The 27233-nt window shown below is 39.2% G+C and overlaps 1 protein-coding gene across 1 annotated transcript in view; it reads left to right on the top strand.

Moving 5' to 3' along the window:
• The window catches only part of AAK1 (AP2 associated kinase 1), a 234536-nt gene that overhangs the window by 186672 nt on the left and 20631 nt on the right, over positions 1–27233 (top strand). The window contains exons 13-16 of the mRNA XM_042780842.1: positions 5327–5559; positions 6850–7007; positions 9094–9198; positions 17304–17399. Of these exons, the coding sequence (XP_042636776.1) occupies positions 5327–5559; positions 6850–7007; positions 9094–9198; positions 17304–17399 (592 nt within the window). The remainder of the gene's footprint in view (positions 1–5326; positions 5560–6849; positions 7008–9093; positions 9199–17303; positions 17400–27233) is intronic.

Below are 27233 nucleotides of genomic sequence, written 5' to 3'. Positions count from 1 at the left end.
CTTAGTGATCTTCTCCAATCCCCCATGGTGGCCCCTCCTTGGGTTTCTGAGGCAGTATCACTACGGAAGTAGATTGCTCAACCTTCCTTCTAAGGAGTGGCTGGTGGGTATGAACCACCAGCCTTCTGGTTAGCAGTCAAATGCCTTAGGCGCTACACCACCAGAGCTCCTCCTGTGTGTGTATGTGTGTATGTGTAGTGACATAGCTGAAAGGGATCTTAGTGATCTTGTCCAATCCCTTTATTTTATGGATTTGGAAACTGGGTTCCGGGCTAGAAAGTGATTGCCCAAGACACAAAACTGACAGTAGCACAGCTGGGGCAAGAACTAAAGAATCCTGATCTGTATTCAAGGACAGTAATAACAAATGCTCATTGAGGGTGAGGAAATGATCAATTCCCAACTGGCAACACTACTTGTGAGTTTCCCTCTGCTTTCCCTGGATGAAAGTGTACATCTGATAGGAATCATGAATCTTCTGTCAGTGAAAAAATACTTTGAGCACTTTGCTCAGGGGCAGCTGGTTGAAGGGACAGAGAAGGAACTGGAGCAGACTGTGTTTTGGCCAGGAGCTGAGCACTCCCAGCATTGACCCATCCCTTTCTCTGATGACCCTTGGCAGGACTTACCTAGAGAAGCAAGTGAATGAGTATAAACAGTGCCCTGCAACCATCTTAGAGCAACAGTCTACAAAGGAACAGTGGCTATCTGCCTTAAATGTTTATTGCATTCTTGTTAACAGCAGCCTATGAAATGGAGGCAGCCTAAATTGTTCAGGAAACCAACTGTGTAGCAAATTCAAAATCATAGTTATAAACTCTGTGCAACAGTATGAAAAATGCTCACAAAGTAATGTTAAAAGAAATGTAAAATTATGGAAAAACTAAGTACATGAAAAAAGACTTAAATGTAAAACCAAAAAGAGTGGTAGAACAGAGTTTAGGGTGATTTTTCCCCCCTTTCTGTTTTCTTGTTTTTCTTGATGTGATTATACTCCTTTTATAATTATATATTTTATTTATTAAAAAAATCTTTAGCAAGACAGACATCTTCCTTTTCCTGTAGTTTTCTCGTCTGCCCCTCCCTCTTCCCTCTTTGTAATGCTACATTTGGATGAGGAGGCATTGTGGTGCAGAAAAAAATCCTGAACTATAGTCAAAAGACAAAGATTCTGCCCCCAATTAACTTTGTGGCCTTAGGCAAGCACCTAACCTATGTGGACCTGGTTTTCATCACCTCTAAAATAAAGATGTTGGAATACTTGTTCTCTAAGGTCCTTTTCAATTCTCACATCCTTTGATCCTAAATGGAAATAAAACTAAGTGCCTGGCAGGATTGTTGTGAAGTGTAAATGAATAGATTGGAGCTGCATTAAGTTAGTGGATTGCTATAAAAGGGTAGGTGTCCCTGGATAGTGCAAACAGTTAATGCAGTCAGCTGCTAACCAAAAGGTTGGAGGTTTGAGTCCACCCAGGGGGTGCCTTAGAAGAAAGATCTGGTGATCTACCTCTAAAAAATCTGCCAGTGAAAACCCCATGGAGCACAGTTGTACTCTGACACACACAGGACTACTGTGAGTCGGAATGGACTCAACCACCACTGGTTTTATAGTAGGGTAAGGTGGCTTCATGATTGAGGCATCTGTTCTTCAGTGTGTTGCATAAGGAGAATAGTTAAGAGGAGAGGAAAATGTTCTCAAAATAAAAAGACTCCACAGTTAGGTACCATTTTCAGATAAGTGAATGTCTTAAATTCCAAGAAATAAGCAAGTTCAGTTTTATTCTTGTCTTAGTTATTGTTATTGTTGTTATGTGCCCTCGAGTCAGACCCGACTCATAGGGACCCCTCCTTGGGTTTCCAAAGCAGTATCACTACGGAAGTAGATTGTCCAACCTTCCTACCGAGGAGTGGCTTAGTTATCTAGTGCTGGTGTAACAGAAATACCACAAGTAGATGGCTTTAGCAAACAGAAATTTGTTCTCTCATAGCTTAGAAGGGTAGAAGTCCAAATTCAGAGTGTTAGCTCTAGGGGAAGGCTTCTCTCTGTGTCTAGAGGAAGGTCTTTGTCTCCTTTCAGCAACTATGGGCCTGATATTCCTTGGAGACCTGTATATGTCTTGGCATCAATCATCCCCTGGGTCTAGGAAGTTCTCAGCACAGGAACCCAGAGTCCAAAGGACATGCTTCCCTCCTGACTCTTCTTTCTTGGTGGTAGTAGGTCCCTCTGATCTCTTCTCACTTGGTTAATCTCTTTTATATCTCAAAAGATACTGACTCAAGATTCAGCCTAATCCTATAGTCTGTATCCTGCCTCATTAATGTAACTGCCTCTAATCTTGTCTCATTAACATCATAGCAACAACAACAAAAACAAACTCACTGCTATCAGTCAGTTCTGACTCATAGCAACCCCCATTGGGTTTCCAAGGTGATAAATCTTTACAGAAGTAGATTGCCCCATCTTCCTTCAATGGAGTGGCTGGTGGATTTGAACTACCAACCTTCTGGTTAGCAGTCAAATTGCCTCCGGCACTGTGCCTCCAGAGCTCCATTAACATCATCAAAAAAAATAAAAAACCAAACTCATTGCCTTTGAGTCAGACCCAACTCATAGCCACCTGTCCTTGGGTTTCTGAGGTGGTATCACTATAGAAGTAGATTGCCCAACTTCCTTCCAAGGAGTGGCTGGTGGGTTTGAACCGCTAGCCTTCTGGTTAGCAGTCAGATGCCTTAAGCACTATACCACCAGACTTCCTATTAGGTTAGGATTTACAACTTACCACAAAATGGAGGATAGACACACAATATTGGTAATCATAGCTTAGCCAAGTTGCTAAGTATTTGGGGGGGGAGGGCGGGCACAGTTCAGGCCATGACTATCCTTAAAGCCCTCTCTGGCCCCTGTGAATACTGGTGTTAGGCCAACTGTTGCAGATGTCATCTAAACCCCTAAAGTAAGTTGTGGAGGTAGAACTCTGGTCTTTACGGAGTATTCTGCTTCTCTTTCAGAGGTGCAGTAAGCTACATTTTCCTTTTAGGCTTAGTTTGATTGATATTGGAACCTTACATAATTAAATCTGCAAAAGCCAGGACGTGTATAAGGTGGAAACTTGAGAGAGAAGGAAAACCCCACTGGGTATGTATGAGGTAGGATTCTTAATAGAAGGCAGTCCATCGAGTTCCAGCTCTCACAGCTTTCACAGTGAGACTCAACAGTTAAGTACTATTATCTGAGAAATAGGAGCTCTTGTGGTGCAATGGTTAAGCTCTCAGCTGCTAACTGAAAGGTTGGAGGTTCAAACCCACAAACTACTCTGCAAGAGAAAGATATGGCAGTCTGCTTCCGTAAAGATTTGCAGCCTTAAAAACCATATAGGGCAGTTTGCCCTAAGCTGTGGGGTCACTTTGAGTCAAAATCAACTCAGTGGCAGTGGATTCAGAGTGATGAATGTCTGAAACTCCAAGAAATAAGCAAAACTGACCAAACTGCTTTGTTTTTCCACATCTTGGAAGTTTTCCATCTTTTGCCAGTTATCTTCCTCTGACAGGGTACAGTCTATTTCTGTTTCTTTATTTACTTTCCTGTTTCTTTGTTAGTGGAAAATATTTGAGTTTTCCTTCTCTGACAGGTTTCTACTTTATGCAGTTTCTGTCTTTTCTCAGGTTTTACTGTATTGTATCATTCAACGTCTTGGTTAAGTGGTTTGCGTACTCATTCATGTACATAGCATACCTCCATCAATTTTCCAAGTTTGCGTAAATATACCATTATCATTGAGTCAATTCTGACTCATAGCAACTGTGTAGGAAAGAGTATAATTGCTCCATGGGTTTCCAAGGCTGTAATTCTTTACAAAAGCAGACTGTGGCATCTTTTTCCCACAGAGAAACTGGTGAGTTTGAACTGCTGGCCTTTCAATTAGCTCCTGAGAGCTTAAGAAAATCTCAGGTTATAAGCAGGGAGCTCTGGTGGTGTAGTGAGTAAGGCATTTGGCTGCTAACCAGAAGGTCAGCTATTCAAACTGACCAGCTGCTCTGTTAGGAGAAAGATGATGTATGTAATCTACTTCCATAAAGGCTTACAACCTTGGAAACCCAATGGAGGTTACTATGAGCCAGAATCGACTTGATGGCAGTGGGTATGGTTTTTGATATAAGCATTCTGACCCAATAAGCATCCTGACCCAAGGACTGGGGTACTCTGGTTTCCCTAATCTCTCTCAAGGCATACATTCAAAGACACAGAACATGGGAACTAAGCTGCTGCACAGAGAGGCAGCTCTAGTCTGGGATGAAGGGCTAGAGGGGAGGGACAGTTTACTCCTGGGGCATTCAGTATTCTATGTCATTTTATCTCTGGATTGTCAGAATTAAGGAAAAGGATTAGTTGGCTTTCTTGACATTATTTTTTTGTTCATTTTCCTTGATGTAGTACTTGGTGGATGGTGATTTATGCTTAAGGCCTAACCATGTGGCTGCAAGGATGTTCGCATCTGTTTGTTGTTCTGTAGTGACAGTGTATGGCCTATGTTCTGAAAATGGTCCATACCTCAAGAATCCTGTGCTATCAGTTCAACTATCATCAAAACGGCTATTTTTCTTCCTCCTTACATTTATTTGCTACCTGGTTCCTCAAAATCATTGCTAGACTGAAAATTATGACAAGTTAATCTCACTGCCCTAATGCATTTTCTCAGGGGTTTCACAGAAATAGGATCTTGTAGACCCTTCCCATTCATCAATGAAATACATAGCCTTAAAAACAAACAAAAAAAGCACTGTGATTTCTTAATCACAGTGGTGGTCTGTCTTGACTCACTGCTGACTGGTAGTCTCAACAATATCAGAGTCAGGGGTCTTTTCAGCAGAAATCATGCCACTCGTGTGTTTTAGCTTGAAAATATGTCTTCATTGGCTTCTGACTGTGGTGGCAGAATCCTAGGGGCCTGCCTTTGGGAGATGTTCTAGACAAATTCTTGTGTGGCCCTGGAAGCAGAATACATACTAGATCTTTAGAACTATAAATAGCTTATGCAGCCTTATGCTTTGGGTTGAATTACTACCTATAGTTACCCTATGTATTATCACTGATGAAGATTCAGATTTGCACATGAAAGTACCAGGGAAATAACCATGTTGGCTTCAGTCTCAGAGTTGCAGCTTAGATTGTTAAAGCCTAGTTTTTCTTTCTAGGTATTATTGATAAACTTAGCAATTTGAGTCCCGTGTTAGTTTTCATGTGGCTTTTTTGTTATGTCTATTTATTTGTTTTTCCTTTTCCTTTGCCTTTTTTTTTGTTTTTGGAACACTCCACCTCTCTCCCTAGCAGATTCAAGCCCCAATAAGACAACAGCCAAAGGTTCAGACAACCCCGCCTCCTGCCATCCAGGGGCAGAAACTCGGATCTCTCACTCCTCCATCATCCCCCAAGACCCAACGTGCTGGGCACAGGCGGATTCTCAGTGATGTAACCCACAGTGCAGTCTTTGGGGTCCCTGCCAGCAAATCAACTCAGCTGCTCCAAGCAGCTGCAGCTGAGGCCAGTCTCAATAAGTCCAAGTATGTGGTACTTCCCCTTTGTCTTTCTTATTTTTGTGGGCAAGGCCTGTCATTAGCCATTATTATTGTGATTCTTTGCATATGGATCATTATGTATGTATGTATAGTGTGTATTATATATGTGTGTTTAATAAGAAACTGAATTTTCCTGTAGTGCATGTACCATACTGATCTTAAGAAATAATTTCCTCCTTCACTCAGTGTTTCCATGTCCCATTCATCCCATGCTCTAGAATGTTTTCTAAACTGACCAAGTCTCTCTGTGCTGAAAATTCTTCATTGACTCACCAGTTAGCACCCCAAGGCCTGTTGTATCACACTGGTAGACCACTTTCACCTTGATGGCCCTTTACTCATCTTATGCATTTCCTCCAGCTGCCCCTCTCCTCCTCATCTGTCTAGGAAATGCTTATTTATTCATCAAGATCCATGTCAGAGGTTACTTTTTCTTTGAACCTTCTAGGCTCGGTCCTCTTGTATCATGTATCATTTTGTATCATCCCTTTCTTGAGCATGTGTAACATTGTTTTATCACTATTTGTTTGTGTGTCTGGTTATCTAGCCTGTAAGTTCCTCCAAGATAAGGAGCATATCTTAGTTAACTTCTGTAAACCTAGTAACTGGCTCTGTGCCTGCCATAAAGTAGATTTCAATGACTGTTTGTTGAACAAATGCAACTTCAGACCCTCAGCTTTCTTGGAACCAACCACTCTAAAGTTAACAATCTTTAAAGTAAGTCATTAGCTAAATTCAAAGGGGTGTCAAGAGAGACTTTAGAAGGAAATTAGGTAATGATGACCTTGAAGCACATTATGGTGCTGTCTATTTGTCTTTGATGGTGACCACTAATGGTGGCGTTTAATTCTACATGTGTCCTGAAAAATGGGAGGCAGCCTGAATAGGCTTCAGTCCCACCCTCTAGGGGCCAGTCATTGTGGCTATTACAGTGGGCACCACAGGATGCAGAAGCCTACGAGCAGGTTACTTTGGAATCCTGAATTGAAAGGAGCTGCAGCCAAGACCAACAAACGAAGCAAAGATTAAAGAAGTAGTGGGAGGTAGTGAGTCATGAAGAACAGGGAGATGTTTTTTTCACAAAATGGAAAGGGTATCTGTGGAAGCTGTTCAGTTACCATGGAAAGCTCTTTTAGAAAAACACCATGGCAAATAATGGTTTGACTCAGAAGAAAATTTGATCTGAAACAAAAAAAAATAAGTTGACTCTTTTGTTCAACTTTTATATGTTGTTTTTTTGTTTTGTTTTTTTCGTGGGGGTGGGAACCTACCTAGGTCTGCAACCACCACTCCATCGGGCTCCCCTAGGACCTCCCAGCAGAATGTTTATAATCCTTCAGAAGGTTCTACATGGAATCCCTTCGATGATGACAATTTCTCCAAACTCACAGCTGAAGAACTGCTAAACAAGGACTTTGCCAAACTGGGGGAAGGTGAGTAATTGGTGTCTTTTTGTGATTCTTGGTTGTAAATTCTCTATGCTAGGAAACACCAGGAGTTAGAATGAACCTTAATTCTAGAGGGATGTGTTTGTGAAAATGTAGACTTGGGCCTTTCTTTCCTTCACAGGCTTGATTTCAAAGTGTGTGTGCAAATCTGTTTTTATTTTTACCACAACACTGAAGTCTTTCACCCTCAGGAGATTCTAATGTTTTGAGTGGTGGCAAGGAGAATGTAAACGTTAGGAAAGAAGCTAAGCATAGACCAGGATGATAGTATGAAGCATGGCCACGCTTTAGAAGACTGTGATGGCAGCCCCCTTCCCCTCCAATGTAAGTAGATTTGTTGTTAGTTGCCATCAAGGTGGCTCCAACTTATGGTGACCTTATTTATAACAGAATGAAAAATTTCCTGGCCTGTGCCATCTTCATGACTGTTGGTATGTTTGAGCCTGTTATTGCAGCTATTGTGTCAATCTGTCTCATTGAGAAGTGTTCCAGAAAGTTGTAACCACTTACCCATGAGAGTTTGCCCTCACGTAGTGGAATCTTCCACTATGTTCAGAGTTGTACGTTACTGTTGACTGACCACAGAAAAGAGATCAAATAAAGAGAAGATCATTTCTGCCCTTACAGAGTCTAATTTTGAAAGCAGAACACACACACATACTTTTTGGAAACCAACAGCATACACCCTGAGAAAATACTGCATGATGATGCAGTTCAGAAAGAGTACACCAACATAGACAAAAGCACTAATAAAAGAATAATCAGAACCAGATGAATGGTATGACCTATTGATCGAACACGTTGGCTTTATGTTCTGGTTACCTAGTGATGCTCTGACAAGAATACACTACAGATGGGTGGCTTTTAAAACAGGAGTTTAGTCTTATAATTTGGAGGCTTTAAGTCCAAGTTCAGAGTGCCAGGCTCTAGGGGCTGGGTGAAAGCCCCTCAACCTTGGGCTTCAGCTCTGCTTCCTGCTGCTGCCCCACTGAAGCTGGAGGCTTTCTTCACTCAGCTGCTGGCTGCTGAGGCTGACGAACTCAAGGTTGCCATGGCAGGTCATTAATTCAAGTCCATTGAAAGTCCCCAGATCAGCAGAGCATGGCAAGCTGCTGAACTACTCGGCTACATGCAGAGTTCAAGCATGCCATAAGCTAGAGACCATTTCCAAAGCTGCTGCTTATATTTGGGAAGCAGACCACATCCCTAAAGGAGCTACTGAGCTGTTTGTGGTAGATCCAACCATGGAGGTGATTGCCAGTCTCATCATGGGGAATACTACATCCAGCTGCCCAGCCACTCAACCAGGCCCAGCCAAGTTGGCACACAACCTTAACTACCACACTTTAGTTATTATTTTATAGAATTCTTTTAAAAATCTATTTTACTTTCTTGGTTTTAAAACAGAGGATAGGGCATAGTATTTAACTTTGACAACTCAGTTTCATTTTTAAGTGTGTCAGTTATTGTTCTGGGCTATAAATAGAAGTTTATGTCCATGCAGATGGACTATTGAAAGCTGTAGTTTTTTTTTTTTTTTTTTTTTTTTTTGTACCCTATTAAGTGACTCTCGAGTTTTTTTTAAATTCTTGAGTCTATTTTTTAATAATTTCCTATCTTCTCACTGTTCAGCTGTCAGCTTTCGCAATAAGCTGTCATTGCCGTCCCTCATAGTGTCACACTACTGCTATCTCTACCACTCCTTTTTATTTGCTGCTTCAAAACTGCTTCCACCAAGGAAAACAGATCATCATACTCATTAGAATGATATGAAACAATAGATTCAGAGTGATGGCCAGAGGCAGAGGCATTCTGCTCTAAGTCATGTGCTTAAGCTTTAGGGTTTAGCTCTGTGCTGTCTCTTCTGACTCTTAAAACATTTCTTCCTCTTCTCAGCTGTTCTGTCAGTTATTGAAATGACTAGAGAGGGGTCTTTGAATAGTTGAGGTGATGGCATAGTTTAGTAAAATAAGTCAACTCTAGAAGTCAATCCAGAGGATACCCTTTACTTCTAGTATGTGTTTATAGTATTCTGGCTGAAGTGAACTGAGTGGTATGTGTGTCCCTCCAGGCAAACATCCTGAGAAGCTTGGGGGCTCAGCTGAGAATTTGATCCCAGGTTTTCAGCCAACTCAAGGCGATGCTTTTGCAACTTCTTCATTTCCTGCTGGAACTGGTTAGTATGGCAAACACCCTGAAACATGACATTCATTTTTGTTACCTCCATACTGTTTTACACTGCACAGATAACTGTAGCATGCCAGTGAGCCCCCGAGTCTTTGCAGTAACTTATATTTTCTTTCATTCACAAAGTTTCCAATCAAAAAGGTAGGGGTGGAGAAAAATCTAGAACCACTTTGAATTAAAAGGACAGGTTCATCTGGCAATAATATACACAGCTGTTCTCTGTAGTCCATAGACATGTCTAAATATTTCTAAATTTGAGGAAAAATAGCTATCTAACATTAAACCAAAGAAATCCCCTTCCCCTCAGGAAGTCTGTTCACTCTGTTAATCTCTTGTAATTGTTTAGGTTCTTTGGAATGACTTGCATTTTAACAATTAGATGGCCTGTCCTGTGTCCAAGACCCTTCTAAGCTGAGTTTGTGTATGTGTGCTTATGGGGTAAGGGGGTAATTTTTCAATTGAGATTTTATTTTTTAATTACAGAAGCATTAAGAAGTGAATTTTCTCCTTTATTAATAAAAATTATACTTATTTACTATATAAAACTTGATAATTTATACCAATAAAAGTATAGAGAAGAAAGTTAAAATCCACTATGACCACTAAGAAAGAGATAGTACAGGGATACTATTTTCACGTCTGTTAGTGACATTTAATCTGTTTTTTTAGGATCACTCATATTTTTGAGAATCTAATGAAAGTTTTGACACTTTTCCCTCACCAAGATGAAAGTGATCACAATTTTGTATATAATTTTAGATCTCAATTTAAGACTCTGATATATGTCTTTATATATATATACACACATGTATTTTTATATATATACATATTGTACTCATTGTACATACTATTTTTAAAACTAATCGTTTCCCTTAGTCTGGGACGTGTTCCCTCATCATTTGAAAAAGAAAATGTAATTTTTAAAACACATGCATTATATTCCTTTCTGTAGGTATGTTCTAATGTATTTAAATCAAGACCTCTTTTTAAAAGTTAACTTGATTTCAGTGTTTTATATTGTAAATCCCTCAGCAATGGACATAAGGTTTTGAAAATATTCTTTACAGAATACAGAATTTCATATACTTCTGAAATTGATCTTTTAAAATACACTAATTTCTGCGTTTAACCTTATATATTCTTCTTCTTGCTTTCTTTAGGTGTGTTAGTAATTTTCTTAACCTCATAAACTTATTTCTCATTAGAACTTTGGCTGCCCATTCCATAATACTTGATATGTAATGCTTTCATACTACTCTCACTGTTTTCTGGATATTTTTTAAGCTGCAGATTTGATCTCCTCTTTAAGTAACAGTTATTTAGGATATATTTTAATGCACTGTGATCAGTGTGGTCTATACAATTTTTCCTTTACAGTATTACTGAGGAGTTTTCTATGACCCAGTTTGTTATTCCTTTTATAAATATTCCATGGGCATTAATAGTTTCCTAGGTCCATTGGCTGTGCAGTGGTTAAGCGCTTGACTGCTAACCAGTATGAACCCACTAGCCACCCCATGAGTAGAAGATGCAGCAGTCTGCTTCCATGAAGAGTAGAACCTCAGAAACCCTATGGGTTCTGTCCTGTAGGGTTGCTTTGAGTCAGAGTCAACTTGATGGCAGTGGGTTTGATTTTTATTTTCTTCAACATGATATTTAATGGAAGAATACTTACACATTGTATCTCATATTTCCTTTAATGAATATTTAGGTGGTTACTAACTTTTCAACATACAAAGATTTTGAAACTAAATTTTTGTTATATGCTTTACAATTTCTTCAAGATAACTTTTAGGAGATAATTTGCTAAATCTAGTAGTATGTGTATTTTTAGACATATTGAAATATTTCCAAATTACATTCCTGGAATACTACACAAGTTTTATTTCCATCAACAGTGAATGAGAGTACTTTTCCCCCTGACAGAGGACATTATATTTGTTAACTGGCCATTTTTATTTCTTTGGGAGTTATATCTGGTGGCATAGTAGTTAAAGCATTGGGCTGCTAGCCAAAAGATTGGTGGTATGAACCCACCAGCCAGCTCTGCAGGGGGAAAATGAGGCAGTCTGCTTCTGTAAGGATTTACAGCCTTGGAAACCCTGTGGGGCAGTTCTGTTGTGTCCTCAAGGGTCGCTATGAGTCAGAATCGACTTGATGGCAATGGATTTATTGTTCATATTTTTATTTTTCCTAAATAATTTGTGAGAGCCTTCATGTCTCATATATTGTAAACATTTTTCCCAGTTTGTCATTTGTGCTATACTAATACATCTCCTCTAACTCTCACAACAACTCTTTGAAGTTGGTGTATTATCCCCACTTTATAGATAAGGTAACTGAAGCACAGACTCATCTCTTTTCCAGGGTCACACAGCTAGTAAGTGGCAGAGCTGGGACACATTAGACTTCCTAGCTCCAGAGCCTCTTCTATCAGGTCTTCTGCCACTTACTGGGGCAAATTTAATAATTATGTTTTCTAACAAATCAGCTAGCTGCCTTTTTAAACTTATAAAAAGTTCTATATAAGATAGAATCATACATATAAATCTTTTATTATAATTTCTTTGTATATATCAATTTTAATTATATGTATTTGTGTTTCTCTTTTTTCTTTATAACATTTGCTAGAGGTTTCCTATTATTTTTTCGAAGACAGCTCTTGGCTGTTTTCCTGTCTTCTGACTTTTTAACTTCTACTTTTGTGTTTTCAATTATATTTCCCTATTTTTGTTATGGAGCTCTGGTAGCATAGTGGCTAAGACACTTGCCTGCTAACCAGATGGCTGGCGGTTCAAACCCACCAGCCACTCCTCGGAAGGAAGGTTGGGCAATCCTACTTTCGTAGTGATACTGCCTCAGAAACCCAAGGAGGGATCGCTATGAGTAGGGTTTGACTCGACGACACATAACAACAACGATAATTTTTCTTATGTTTGCTTTGTTTACATCAAGAATATTTAGTAAGTTTTTTAAATTTCATTTTTAAATAATGAAGATATTTAAGGCTATAAGTTTTTCTCTTGATATAACTCTCATTTTCAGCCAGCATAGGAATGGGGAAACAGGCTAATTATCTCCAAAAAGGCATTTTCACATATAAAACTAAAACCAAACTCACTGCCATGGAGTTGGATCCAACTCATGGCGAACCCTCCCTGGTTTTCCCAGGTGGTATCACTACAGAAGTAGATTGCCCAACCTTTCTTCCGAGGAGTGGCTGGTGGGTTTGAACTGCCAGCCTTCTGGTTAGCAGTCAAATGCCTTAGGCACTATGCCTCTAGAGCTCCTGTTTTCACATACAGATGTTCTAATATCCTTTTTTCTCCTTCTTCCTCAAACTGCTATAACTCCACCCCAACCATTGAGTATTACTGTTCATTGAACATGCTTTATAGTAAGAAAAAGTTGGGAGTTTATGGTGATTTATCCATATCCCATGGCATAATGCCTAAAGTGTTTGACTGTTAACCAGAAGGCTGGCAGTTCAAACCCACCAGCCACTCCTTGGAAGGAAGATTGGGCAGTACTGCCTCAAAAACCCAAGGAGGGGTTGCTATGAGTTGGAACCGACTTGAGGGCAGTGAATTTGGTTTTTTGTTTTTTTTAACCGTATCCCATAAGTCTTCATTTGATGTTCTCATTGTTACTGTTTTAGAATAGGCATTGGAATTACTTGGGAGTTATGCTTCTTAATGGTAAGTAAGTTGAAAAGATTGGGCAATCTGCTTCCATAGTGATACCACCTTAGAAACCCAAGGAGGGGTTGCTATGAGTTGAATTGACTCAATAGCAGTGAGTTTGGTTTGATGTTTTTTTAGGTTAAAAAAAATGTGTTTTTCATTTTAGACCTTTGTTGTCTGCTCTCTCATTTTTTAATTTATTGATGCTTTGGTGAGGTTTTAAAATCTTTCAAAACTTAGTACGTGATGCTTGTCAAATACACCAAGTCCTTGTCAGCCACGCCATTTCATTCCGTTCTTTCTATATGGAGGGATGGTTTGCCTGAATTTGACCTGTTGAGATCTGACAGTGGTGGTGAAGTTCTCCTACTCTTGTGTTTCCATACAATTTTTTCCTTACATATTTGTAGCTTTTTTCTGTAATGATTGGTGATATTTAGAACATTCAGACCTTGTGGACTGTACTTTCTATTAGTATAAATCATGTGTTTTATTATTCCCTTTAAAAGTTTTCACCTTAAAGTCTACCTTAGTTGATACTGCTTTTGTACACTATTTTCTGCCCATTCTTTTGTATTAATTGTTAAATACCATCTTGATTCGGGGTATGCTACTCTGAATAGCATGTAGTTGAGTTTTGACTCACTGCAAAAATCTTTGTCAGAAGTAAAGTTAACATCATTACATATGTTTTTATATCTATTTTTTATGTTCTTAAATATTGATTTTTTTTTCTTTTTTTACTTCAATTAATGTTACGTTTATTTTCTTGTTTGATGTTTTTATTTTTCTTTGTGCTTTAAATGGATCTATTCTTTTGGTATTTTATCCAACCACTTTATAATTTTATTTTAAAATTTATAATTTTATAAATTTAAAAGAATATTTTAGATATTTCTCAAATTTGCACATCCATAATAAAACATTTTACATTCACTCATCACCATGTGAGAAGAAGAAATAAGCATGGTTTGCTTCCTTCTACTTCCTGGTTTTTCTTAATATAAGAACTGGATCTTTGGATTTTTGGACTGGTTTTATTAAATTTTTTATGTTATGTGTTTTATCTTTCAAGAATTATTACAAATTTTTATTTTGTACCCAAGTAATTATTACTTAGATATAATATTTGGTGACTGTATCTCAATATATCACATTCATGATTTTTTAAATTGAATTCTGGTTGGCCTACAGTACTTCTTTAGGTAAATTTTTTTCAGAATATATTTCTGGTTGATGTGCTTTAAAATCTTCGTTTCTGGGAGTGTATTTTGTTATTTTCAGATAAGGTAAAACATTCTTAGGTCATAATTTATAACCAAACCAAACCAAACACACTGCCATGGAGTTGGACCTGACTCAAAGACCTTGGGTTTCTGAGGCGATATCACTACAGATGTAGATTGCCCAACCTTCCTTCCGAGGCATGGCTGGTGAGTTTGAACCACCAGCCTTCTGGTTAGCAGTTAGATGCCTTAGGCACTATGCCACCAGAGCTCCTTCATAATTTATACCCTTTAAATTTTGGAAAGTTCCTCTGTCATCATCTAGTGTATAATGTGTCAGAGGAGAAGTCTTTCTGTTGATTATTCTTTGGTAGGCAGCTTTCCCCTAGTGCCTAAGGCATTTGACTGCTAACCATAAGGCTGGTGGTTCAAACACACCAGCCATTCCTCAGAAGGAAGATTGGGTAATCTACTTTAGTGGTCATACTGCATCAGAAACTCAAGGAGCGGTCACAAGGAGCTGGATCCCACTCTGGACAATAGGGTTTTGGTTTTTTTTTTTAAGTGTTTGAAATTATCAACAAGAGGTAGTTAGATAAATCTCATTGTATGCATTTTGCCTGAAACCTGGTGAGCAGTTTGATTCTACAGATTCATACCTTTCTTTATCTCAGGAAGATTTTATTCTGTTATATATCCTTATCATTCATAGCTTTCATTTGTTGTATTCTTTAAGGAAACTAATTATCACACCTGTGAGGAACATTCAGAGCAGTCAGTCATATAAGACCACAGGGCTGCATTTGCCCAAAAACAAAACCCGGAAGGCAGGAAGGGGTAGGAAAGAAGGACAAATGGAACTGGGAACTCAAGAAGAAAGTAGAGAAAGAGTGCTGTTACATTGAAGGGATTGCAATCAATGTCAAGAAACAAAATGTGTATAAATTTTTGAATGAAAACTAATTTGCTCTGTTAATTTTCACCCAAACCACAATTTAATCATCATCATCATCATCATCATCATCATCATTATCATCACCATCACAACACTTAAAAAAAAAACAACACTAATTATCCCTCTACTGAATCTTCTGTGTTCACCTCCCATATGTCTTGTCCCAGCTTTAATCCTTTATTTTTTTTTTTCTTTGGAATTCTGGGAAAACTTCTCAAATTTGATTCCATATCCAGTAGTGCTATTTCTGTTCTTGTGGCCATTGCAGATTTTAATTTCACCTAGGTATTTTTTTGTTTCTTTACATTGTTTCATTATGCCATCTGGCCCCATCTGTCTGCTTCTATTGTGCCGTAGAATCTTTTCATTCTAATTCTGGTCCTTGATTTCTTACCAATAAGTTGATAAAAAAAAAAAATATACATAACATCTCCCTTTTAGTTATAGAGCAAACATTGTCTGAGCTGCCCACACCATACATTTCTTCCTCTTACATTCACCCTAACCAGTAGCCTACAACAGTCCTCATTTGTTTCTGTCTCTAGCAGGTGTTATTTATTATATATGAAAAGACAACTACTGATAAAGTTGCTGACACAAAGCTGGTCCAGAAGAAATTAAGAATAGAAATTACCTGAATGATACTGTCAGTAAACATTTCTTGATACCTGTATATTTTGGTATATAGAATGTGATACTCATGTTAAAAAGTATCAAATAAAGCACTGACCTTTGAGACAGAACATCAAAATAATGACCAAGTATGCCCCTGGATAGGATATAGTTTCCCTGGAAAAGGAAGTCATGGAATAATCTTTGGGAGAGGTGTCTTTACCACTAAATCCCAGCATTTAAGCAAATTGCTGCTTGCCTCAAAGACAGATTTCTTGAGTGAATGAAAAGGGTTGCTTTTTGCCAAAGAATAGGAGCTTAGATTTACTAATGGTAAAAATTAAAGTCCTTAATTATTATTCATCCTTTCCTAATTTTAATGCCCAATTCTTGGTTGTGTTTCATTGTGTATTTGCCTGTATGAACTCATTTTTAAATAGGTTTTTACTCATTTTTAAATAGGTTTTTACTCATTTTTAAATAGGTTTTGTGTGTGTGTGTGTGTGCGTGCCTCCCCCCCTTTGTGTGTGTGTGTGTGTATGTGATTTGGGTGAAAGTTTACAGACCAAATTCATTTTCCATACAAACAGTTCATACACATTTTGTTTCATAACCTTGGTTGCAATTCCCACAATGCAACAGTCCTCCTCCCTTTTCCTCCCTGTGGCTACCTTCTCCCTGTGTTCTTTCCCATACATTCCTGCCCTGTGAGCTATCTCCCTGTGCAAATGCTGCTCTTCTGATCTCCCATGGTTGATTATTCTAAGGAGTGCACCTATCTAGTGTAAATGTTCACCCTAAATGCCTGTGTGTTGTTTGGATTTCAATTAATGGACAAAAGAGATAATAAAATGCAGTTTAAAGAATGATAAATTGGAGATCCAGAGACCTGGATTCTGATCCTCTCTACTGGTGAACCTCTAACAGGTCTCTTAACTTCTAGGCTTTATTTTCTTTTCCAGAAAATTGTACTAGAAGATTCTAAGATCCGTAAGAGCTCTGATATTCTGTAGAGTATATAGATTTTTGTAAATCTATTAAATTGTCAAGTATAGAATGAATACAAATGGTATATTCAACATAGTTCACAGGTTAGGGCTTATCTAACTTGAACAGGCAAGGAGTCTTATTTCTTTTCTCTTTCTGTATGCCTGCCTAGTATTATTTAGACATGGTGATGCAATAGAATTTAAGTCCTTGAGAACCTCAAAGGGGTAATGGGTGTATGGGAAGACCTATGCTAGATTACATGTGCTAGATTACAATGTGTTTGTTTATATGCCAGAATGTATGGTATGGACAGTAATTACTTTGGGAATTCTGAGAGGTCACTGTAAGCTGCTGTATCTATAGAAAAAGTGAAATTTCAGATTTGTATAAATATCCTGGTTTTATCATTAATGGTATCTCACTGTATGTTCAAGGACTAGACTGTATCTCATAGGAACTATGCCATTACATTGGATCATATCTCCTCATCCCCTTTTAGTCTGTTGAGACTTAATCTGTAATTTGAGCTATTGTGGTTAATAAATGGTAGATTCACCTAGATTTACTCGATGTTTTCTGCTTGTCTCTTTTTTCTCTCTTTGACCCCTTCTCCTCCAACCGACTTCAGCTGAAAAAAGGAAGGGTGGGCAGACTGTGGATCCTAGCCTGCCACTTTTAAGTGTGTCTGATCCTTTCATTCCTCTTCAAGTACCTGATGCACCAGGTAGGTAACTAGAACTTTTCTGGGCTAAGCAGCCTAATTCTTATGTCAGTGCCTTTGGAGAGTTCCCTTTTGAACACTCTATGAAAGGAATGTAAATTCAAACACTAATGACAGGTGATTTTGTAGATTTTTAGTGTGTCTCAGTAGGAGGAACAAACTTGTCTTTGAGGGCACCAGCCCTTAGCAAAATTAATGAAATCAGCTCAGGTTATGTCAGATTTTATTCCACATACCAGTGTTCAGTTTTTCCTCTCTGATTGTGTTAATGGTAATGTGAGGAGCCTTTATATTGGGAAGAACATTAATCTAATATGATTATAACCATGTAAGGAAAAAAACACTCATAAGCATATGAAAAAGGAACAAAATATGCAATAGTGGTTATTATGATGATGGGATTATGGATGACTTCCTTTCCTTCTACTTCATTTTTCTGTAATGTGCTTTTATTTTATAATATAAAACTGCATAATAAAAATAAATTAATAAAATTTTTTTAAAAAGGGGCGTGCATAATAAATATTGGTGGGAAATGTGAGTCAGGAGACCTGGGGCCCCTTTTGCTGGCTCTGCCATGATCTAAAAGCCTTCTGGGCCTGACCATCAGTGAAGAATGCTGGACTGCGTGAGTTTACATGTCTCTCTCGGTCGATCATATCCTGTTTTTTTAAGTAAGCAGTTTGAAATTAAGAAAGGGTTAGTGTGTTCTGATTGAAGAAACTTTTGAAACAATAATTGAATGTTCTCCATTTGGAGTTAGTGAATGCCAGATATAGCCCTTCCTGCTTTCCCTTCCCATCCTTTTTGGGTGGGAGGAAGTAGTGTAAGGAACAGAAATGCCCTTACCCTTCTATCAGCCTCTTTCAAAAACCAAATAAATTAACCTAACTCTTTAGAAACAGGTGATAATTATTCTGCTTCTGATACCCTTTCCTTTTTCCCATTTCTTATCCCTGCTGATTCTTGACCTTAAAGAGATTGCTGATTTTTTTCTTTTCTCTCAAAATGTTAGTTATTTGACTGATTGCCTCAAGATTGGAGGTGATTATGATGTTCATGTTCTCTACTTAAAAGACAGACTTCAGCTAGATGCCAAGACAATTTTCATTACTTTAGGCAATTTCTTGTCCCTTCTAAGGGGAAAGTAAGCTTTGGTGATGTAGCAAAAATAAACTAAACCAAACTCACTGCCATCGAGTCAATTCCGACTCACAGCAACCCCCTTTGGGTTTCCTAGGCAGTAAATCTTTATGGAAATAGATCACCCTGTCTTCCTTCTGCGGAGTGGCTATTGGGTTTGAACCACCAGCCTTCTGGTTAGCAGTCAAGTGCCAGCTGCTAACCAGCAAGTGCCATGCCTAACTTGACCCCACCAGTCTTGCCTTTCTGCTCTCTTCCTGGTGATGGTAACATTACTTTAGAGGTAGATACAAGCACTTATGGGAAAGTTAAGTTAATGGATAACTATAAACAGACCACACCCCACTTATACTTGTATTACTCCTCAGATAAAAACCTGGAAGTGGCATCATGAATACAAAGGATTAACAATTGACAAAATGACATCTTCCTTTATCCACTCAGAAATAAAAGATAACCAATTCCCAACAGCAGTGCTCTGTAACTTTATAGCTTGCTGGACCTGGAATGTAGCTCACAGATACCTGAAATAACTTTGGGGGATTTTTCAATATGTTCTTGTTGTTGTTAGGTGCCATTGAGTCATCTCCAACTCATAGTGACCCTGTGCACAGCAGAACAAAACATTGCCCGGTCCTGTGCCAGCCTCATGATCCTTGCTATACCTGAGCCCATCATTGCAGCCGCTGTGTCTATCCACTTTGTTGAGGGCCTTCCCCTTCCTCATTGATCCTCCACTTTACCAAGCATGATATCCTTCTCCAGGGAATGGTTCCTTCTGACAACATGACCAGAGTAGGTGAAATGAAGTCTGGCTGTTCTCACTTCCAAGGAGAATTCCAGCTGCACTTCTAGGACAGATTTGTTAGTCCTTTTAGAAAACCATGGTATTCTTAGCATTCTTCTCCAATACCACAACTCAAAAGCATTTACTCTTCTTTGGTCTTCCTAATTCATTGTCCAGCTCTCACATGCGTAAGAGACAATTGAAAATACCGTGGCATGGGTTGTTGTTGTTGTTGTTATGTGCCGTCGAGTCGGACCCGACTCATAGCGACCCCTCCTTGGGTTTCCGAGGCAGTATCACTGTGGAAGTAGATTGCCCCATCTTCCTTCCGAGGAGTGGCTGGTGGATTTGAACCGCCAGCCTTCTGGTTAGCAGTCAAGTGCCTTAGGCACTATGTACCAGAGCTCCAGTGGCATGGGTTAGGCACACCTTAGTCTTCAAGGAGACATCTTTGCTCTTCATCAATTGAAAGAGGTCTTTTGCAGCAATTTGCCCAGTGCAATATGTTATCTGATATCTTGACTGCTGCTTCCAGTGGTGTAGAACCAAGTAATATGAAATCCTTGACAACTTTAATCTTTTCTCCATCAATTGTGAAGCTGTTTATTGGATGAGTTGTGAAGATTTTTGTTTTCTTTATATTGAGGTGTAATCCATACTGCAGACTGTAGTCTTTAATCTTCAGCAGTAAGTGCTCCAAGTCATCCTCACGTTCAGCAAACAAACTTGTGTCATCTGTGTATTGCAGGTTAATGAGTCTTCCTCCAATCCTGTTGCCACCTTCTTCTTCATATAATCCAGTTCTTGGATTATTTGCTCAGCATGCAAGTTGAATAAGTATAGTGATTTACTCCTTTCTTGATTTTGAACCATGCAGTATCCCCTTGTTCTGATCTATGTACAGGTTCCTCATGAGTACAATCAAGTGTTCTGGAATTCCCATTCTTCTCAATGTTATCCACAATTTGTTATGATTCACACAATCAAATGCTTTTGCATAGTTAATAAAACATAAGTAAACATCTTCCTGGTATTCTTTGCTTTCAGCTAAGACCCATCTGACATCAGCAATGATATCCCTTGTTCCACATCCTCTTCTGAATCTAGCTTCTATTTCTGGAAGCTCTCTGTCAATATACTGCTGCAACTGTTTTTGAATATCTTCAATAAGATTTTACTTGCATATTATATTAAAGATATTGTTCAATAATTTCCACATTCTGTGGGATCACCTTTCTTTGGAATGGGTACAAATATGGATCTCTTAAAGTCAGTTGGCCAGGTAGCTGTCTTCTACATCTCTTGGCATAGCTGAGTGAGTGCCTCCAGTGGGGCATCCGTTTGTTGAAACATCCCAGTGGGTATTCCTCTGAGCCTTGTTCTTCAGCAATTCCTTCAGTGCAGCTTTGATTTCTTCCTTTAATACCATTGGTTCTTGATCATATACCACCTCCTGAAATAGATAAACATTGACCAAGTCTTAAAAGGTACAGTGACTCTGTATTCCTTCCATCTTCTTTTGATGCTTCCTGCATCATTCAATATTTTGCCCATAGAATCTTTCAGTATTACAACTGGAGGCTTGAATTTTTTCCTCAGTTCTTTCAGCTTGAGAAATGCTGAGCGTGTTCTTCCCTTTTGGTTTTCTAACTGCAGGTCTTTGTACATTTTATTATAGTAATTGGCTTTGTCTGCTCAAGCTGCTCTTTGAAATCTTCTGTTCAGCTCTTTTGTCTTGTCATTTCTTATATTTGCTTTTAGCTACTCTCCACTGAAGGGCAAGTTTCAGAGTTTCTTCTGACATCCATTTTGATCTTTTCTTCCTTTCCTGTCTTTAAAAAAAAAAAAAATGAGGATTTTACTAAAATACAGCTGTGACTCAATAGGTCTGGATAAAGCCTGAGATTCTGTTTCTAACAAGCTCGCAGGTGATGCCAGTGCTGATGGTCCACATACCATACTCTGAGTAGCAAGTTTTTTTTTTCTTTTTAATTTTATTTTTTACTTTTATTTATCTATTTTTAATTGTGCTTTAGGTGTAGGTTTACAGAGCAGAGTTTGTTTTACGTTCAACATTTCATATACATTTAGTTTCATTCCCCATTTACCATCCTCAACCCTAACCCAGTATCCTCCCCTCCTTGCCCAGTAACACCTGCTGCCGCCCCTCCCCCACCCCCACCCCATGACCCTCATAGTTATGCACTCCTGTGTGTCCTGCATTTCCTCCATGTAAATGTTGCCCCTCTGGTGCCCTGTGCTCGATTGCTCCGAGGGATGCATTTCCATAGAGTATGTGGGTGCATCATCACCCTGGGTTGAGTGGTCTGCATGTACATCTTGTTTACTATTGGGCTGAGGGCCAGCCCCTGGGAGTGAGTTTTATTCCAGGCCCAAAATATATTCCAGGGCCATAGTAGTGGGGGTCTCACCACACTCCATCTGACCAGTAATTCTGGTCATTATTGTGTTTGGGGATTTTGTTCCACAGTTTTCCTCCCACTCTATCCAGGATCTCCAGTTTTGATCCTTTCCTGAGCGTTTGGCATTGGTAGCCAGGCACCATCTAGTTCTTCTGGTCTCAAGGTCCATCATGTCTTTTTAATTACCTTTTTTGTTTTCTTTTTTTTTTTTTTTTTCCTCCCACCCCCTCCTCCCCCCTCCCTTTTTTGTTTTCTTCATGAATAATGTTCTTGATGTTATCCCACAGTTCCTCTGGTTTTTGGTCATTGGTGTTCAATGCATCAAATCTATTTTTTAAATGGTCTCTAAATTCAGGAGGGATATTATCAAGGTCATATTTTGGCTCTCGTGGACTTGTTTTAATTGTCTTCAACTTCAACTTGAATGTGCATATGAGCAGTTGATGATCTGTTTCACAATCAGCTCCTGGCCTTGTTTTAGCCAAAAATATTGAACTTCTCCATTGCCTCTTGCCACAGATGTAGTCAGTCTGATTGCTGTGTATTCCATCTGGTGAAGTCCGTATGTATAGTCCATGTTGTTGAAAAAAGGTATTTGCAATGAGTAAGTCATTGATCTTGCAAAATTCTATCATGCGATCTCCAGCATTATTTCTATCACCAAGGCCACATTTTCCATCTACCAGTAACTCTTCTTTGTTTCCAACTTTTGCATTCCAGTCACCAGTGCTAATCAACATATCTTCATTCCACGTTCGATCAATTTCAGACTGCAGAAGTTGGTAGAAATCTTCAGTTTCCTCATCTTTGGCTTTGGTGGTTGGTGCATGAATTTGAATCATAGTAGTATTAACTGGTCTTCCTTGTAGGCAAATTGATATTATCCTATCACTGACAGTGTTGTACTTCACGACAGATCTTGGAACACTCTTGGTGACAATGAATGCCACACCATTCCTCTTCAATTTGTCATTCCTGGCATAGTAGATCCTGTGGTTGCCTGATTCAAAATGGCCATACCCAGTCCCTTTCAGCACAGTGACGCCTAGGATATCGATCTTTATGTGTTCCATTTCATTTTTGACAACTTCCAGTTCTCCTAGATTCATACTTCATACATTCCATGTTCCAATTATTAAAGGATGTTTGCATCTGTTTCTGCTCATTTTGAATCATGACACATGAGCCAATGGAGGTCCCGAAAGCTTTACTCTATCCATATCATTAAGGTCTTCTCTACTCTAAGGAGTCAGCTCTTCCTCAGTCAAATTTTGAGTGCCTTCCAACCCGAGGAGCTCATCTTCTGGCACTATATCAGACAGTGTTTCAGGGATGTTCTTCAAGTTTTCCAGTAATATATCAGATGGTGTTTCACTGCTATTCATAAGGTTTTCACTGGCCAATTCTTTGAGAAGTAGATAGCCTCTTCCTTCTTCTGAGTCTCTCCAAGCCCAGAAGCTCTACTGAAACCTGTCCACCATAAGTAACCCTGCTGGCATTTTGCAACACAGTGGCATAGTCTCACAGCAACACGTAAGCCACCACAGGACAACAAACTGACAGACAAGTCCATCTCCCTTAGTTGTCCCTAACACCTCTGCACCTGTCTACCTTAGGCAATGGCCTTAAAATACCACTGCTCCCAAGCAAAGAGCAGCCCCCAAGCCCCGCATCCACCTACCTCCAGTCCCGGCCTTAATAAAGAGCTTCCTCCAAGCAAAAAACAGCCCCTAGGCCTCAGGCCCACCTACTCAGGCCCCAGCCTTAAAATATAGCCACCCCCAAGCGAAAAACAGCCCCCAAGCCCCGGACCCCCCTACCTCAGGCCTCAGCTTTAAAATACAGCTGCCTCCAAGTGAAAAGCAGCCCCCGGCCCTGGGCCTGTCTACCTTAGGCCCTGGCTTTAATGAAGAGCCACCCTCAAGGGAAGAGCAGCCTCCAAGCCCTAGGCCCACCTACCTCAGGCCCCGGCCTTAATATAGAGCTGCCCCCCAGTGAAAAGCAGCCTCCAACCCCCAAGCCTGCCTACCTCAGGCCCCTGCCTTAATAAAGAGCCACCCCCAGGCAAAAAGCAGTCTCCACGCCCTAGGATTTTCATTATAAAGTGCTGAAAGAGAAGGGAGAAAAAGGAATCAGACAGAGGCTCTTTACTCTGTTGTGCCCATTCCTTTGCTACACATTCCTTTTCATTGTCCACATTTGCTAAAGGGGTGGGGAGGTGGCATCTTCTGACCTCCTCTATATACACAAGAGAAAAAGACAGAATCACTGTCAGCAGCCCATGGTCAGTTCTTATAAGGCCAGGCATGCCACCACCCTCCAGCCCTTTTACCAATCCTGACACCAACGGTCCCTCCCACGGCACCCACCACTTCTCTGCTGGGTTTGATAATTCACTTCAGTGGCCACACAGAGCTCACAGATTATGGGGATTATTAGGGAAGCAACAGGCTACTATTCAAGTTCAGGAATACGCTCAGTCTCTCTCAGCCAGTCATCTCTTAGCCAGCAGTCTCAGTAGCATGTTTCTCTCTCAGCAGTACGTGTCTCTCTCAGATCTTTCTCTCAGCAACGTGTCTTTCTCAGCCAGCAGTCAGAGAGACATTTCTCTGCCTCTCGGAAGGCTTCTTTTGAGCCTGGCAGAGTGGCCAATCCCAACATGAGAGTTCTACACACCTGAGGGAAAGTGAACTTCCCAGAAGATTGCTTAGTAGTGCTCCAACAGAAATAACCCAGGTGGATAACTTTAACAATAAGGAGCTACTCAGTTACTCACAGCAAAGTCCACCACAGAGTTTACAAAGACTCTGGCTAGAAAAGCCACACCATGTAATTTACTACATTGCATTCATTCGTTAAGCAGGGAATGTCTTTGGGTAAGTTCTGCATTAATAGATATTTTGACTAGATATCTTAAGGTTTATGGAAAAATTTAAATCGATGAGAACTTGTGAAACTTGGGTTCTAGCAACTTGGTGACCAGGTGATCTTTGTCAAGTTACTTAAGCTTTATGTTCTCATCCTTGAGATGGTTATAAGGTTCAGCTGAAATCATTTATTTTAAATAGCTACATAAACTCTGAATTGTTTTTTTTTTTGTTGTTGTTGTTGTTGTTATTAGGTACAATCAAATTGGCTCAGACTCATAGCACCCTTACATACATACTTACAGAACAAGACACTCTGGTCCCATGACATCCTCACAATCTTTCTTGTGTTTGAGCCCACTGTTGCAGCTACTGAGTCTGTCCATCTCGTTGAGGATCTTCCTTTTTTCACCATCCCTTTATTTTACCAAGCGTGCTGTCCAAAGTACATAAGACAGTCTCACCTTCTAAGGAATATTCTGACTATGTTTCTTCCAAAACAGATTTGTTCTTCTGGCAGTTTGTGGTATATTCCGTATTCTTGGCCAACATCATAATGCAAATGCATCAGTTCTTCAGTCTTCATTATTCATTGTCCAGCTTTCTCATGCATGTGAGGCAATTGAAAATACCATGGCATGGGTTAGGTGCACCTTAGTCCTCATTGTGGCATCTTTGCTTTTGAAAACTTCAACATCTTTTGCATTAGATTTCCTAGCGAAGTATATCATTTAATTTCTTGCTCTCTTCAAACTTCTGCCTCTTGGTCTATGCACAGGTCACACATGAGTATAATTAAGTGGTCGTGAATTCCCATTTTTCACAATGTTACCTATAATTTCTTGTGATCCACACAAGTAAACATCTTTCTGGTATTCTCTGCGTTCAGCCAAGATCCATCTGACATTAGCAGTGATATCCCTCATTCTGTATCCTCTTCTGAATCCAGCTTGAATTTCTGGCAGTTCTCTGTTGATGTACTGCTGCAGCCATTTTCAAATTGTCTTCTGCAAAACTTTACTTGCGTGTGACACTAATGATATTGTTTGATAATTTCCACATTCTGTTGAATCATCTTTCTTTGGATTAAGTACAAATATGAATCTCTTTCACTTGTTTGGTCAGGTAGCTGTCTTCCAAATTTCTTGGCATTGATGAGTGAGCACATCCAGCGTCACATCCATTTGTTCGAACATCTCAGTGAGTATTCCCTCAGTTCCTGGAGCCTTATTTTTTGCCAGTGCCTTCAGTGCAGCTTAGACTTCTTTCAGTATCATTAGTTCTTGATCATGTGCTACCTTCTAAAATGGTTGAATGTCGACCAGTTCTTTGTGGTTCAGTAACTCTGGGTATTCCTTCCATCTTCTTTTGATGCTTCCTGTATTGTTCAATATTTTGCCCATAGAATCCTTTAGTATTGCAATTCATGGCTTGAATTTTTCTTCACTTCTTATAACTTGAGAAATGACAAGCATATTCTTCCCTTTCTAACTTGAGGTCTTTGTACATTTTGTTATAATACTTGACTTTGTCTTCTCGAGCCACCCTTTAAAATCTTCCATTCAGCTCTCTTTAATTCATCATTTCCTCCATTCACTTTAGCTACTTTATGTTCAATAGCAAGTTTCAGAATCTCTTCTGACAATCATTTTATCTTTTCTTTCTTTGCTGTTTTACTAATGGTCTTTTGCTTTTTTCATATATGTTGTCTTTGATATCAACCCATGAGTTGTCTCATCTTTGGTCATTAGTGTTCACTGCATCAAATCTGTTTTTCAGATAGTCTCTAAATTCAGGTTGAATATACTCAAGGTCATATTTTGGCTCCCGTGGACTTGTTTTAATTTTCTTCAGCTTCAACTTGAACTTGCATATGAGCAATTGATGGTCTATTCTGCATTCGGCCCCTGGCTTTGTTCTGACTGATGTTATTGAGCTTCTCCATTGTCTCTTTGTTACAGATGTAGTCAATTTGATTCCTGTGTGAGGTCCACACATTTAGTCGCAGTTAACATTATTGAAGAAAAATACTTGCAATAGATAAGCCATTGGTCTATCAAATTTCTGTCATGCAATCTCTGGCATCATTTCTATCAACAAGGCCATATTTTCTATGTACCAATCCTTCTTTCACATTCCAACCACTAGTAATTATTAGTGCATCTTGATTACATGTTTGATCAATTTCAAACTGCAGAAATTGGTAAAAATCTTCAATTTCTTCATCTTGGGCATTAGTGGCTGGTGTATAAATTTGAGTAATAGTCTTATTAACTAGTCTTCCTTGTAAGAATATGGCTATTATCCTATCACTGACATCATTGTACTTCAGGATATATCATAAAATGTTCTTTTTGATCATGAATATGCGGTCATTCCTCTTCAATTCATAATTCCTGGCATAATAGGCCATATGATATTCTAAATGGCCAATACTAGTTCCATTTCAGCTCACTAATGCCTAGGATATCAATTTTTATGTTTTCCATTTCATTTCTGATGACTTGCAATTTTCCTAGATTCATACTTCATGCATTCTGATTATTAATGGATAATTGTAGCTGTTTCTTCTCATTTTATGAGTCGTGCCACGTCAGCAAATTAAGGTCCAAAGTTT

This window comes from Orycteropus afer, unplaced genomic scaffold (genome assembly GCF_000298275.1).
Source record: "Orycteropus afer afer isolate SDZICR_OR568_19922 unplaced genomic scaffold, OryAfe1.0 scaffold00065, whole genome shotgun sequence".
Lineage (NCBI taxonomy): Eukaryota > Metazoa > Chordata > Mammalia > Tubulidentata > Orycteropodidae > Orycteropus > Orycteropus afer.
This window is presented reverse-complemented; position numbering and strand designations above follow the sequence as displayed.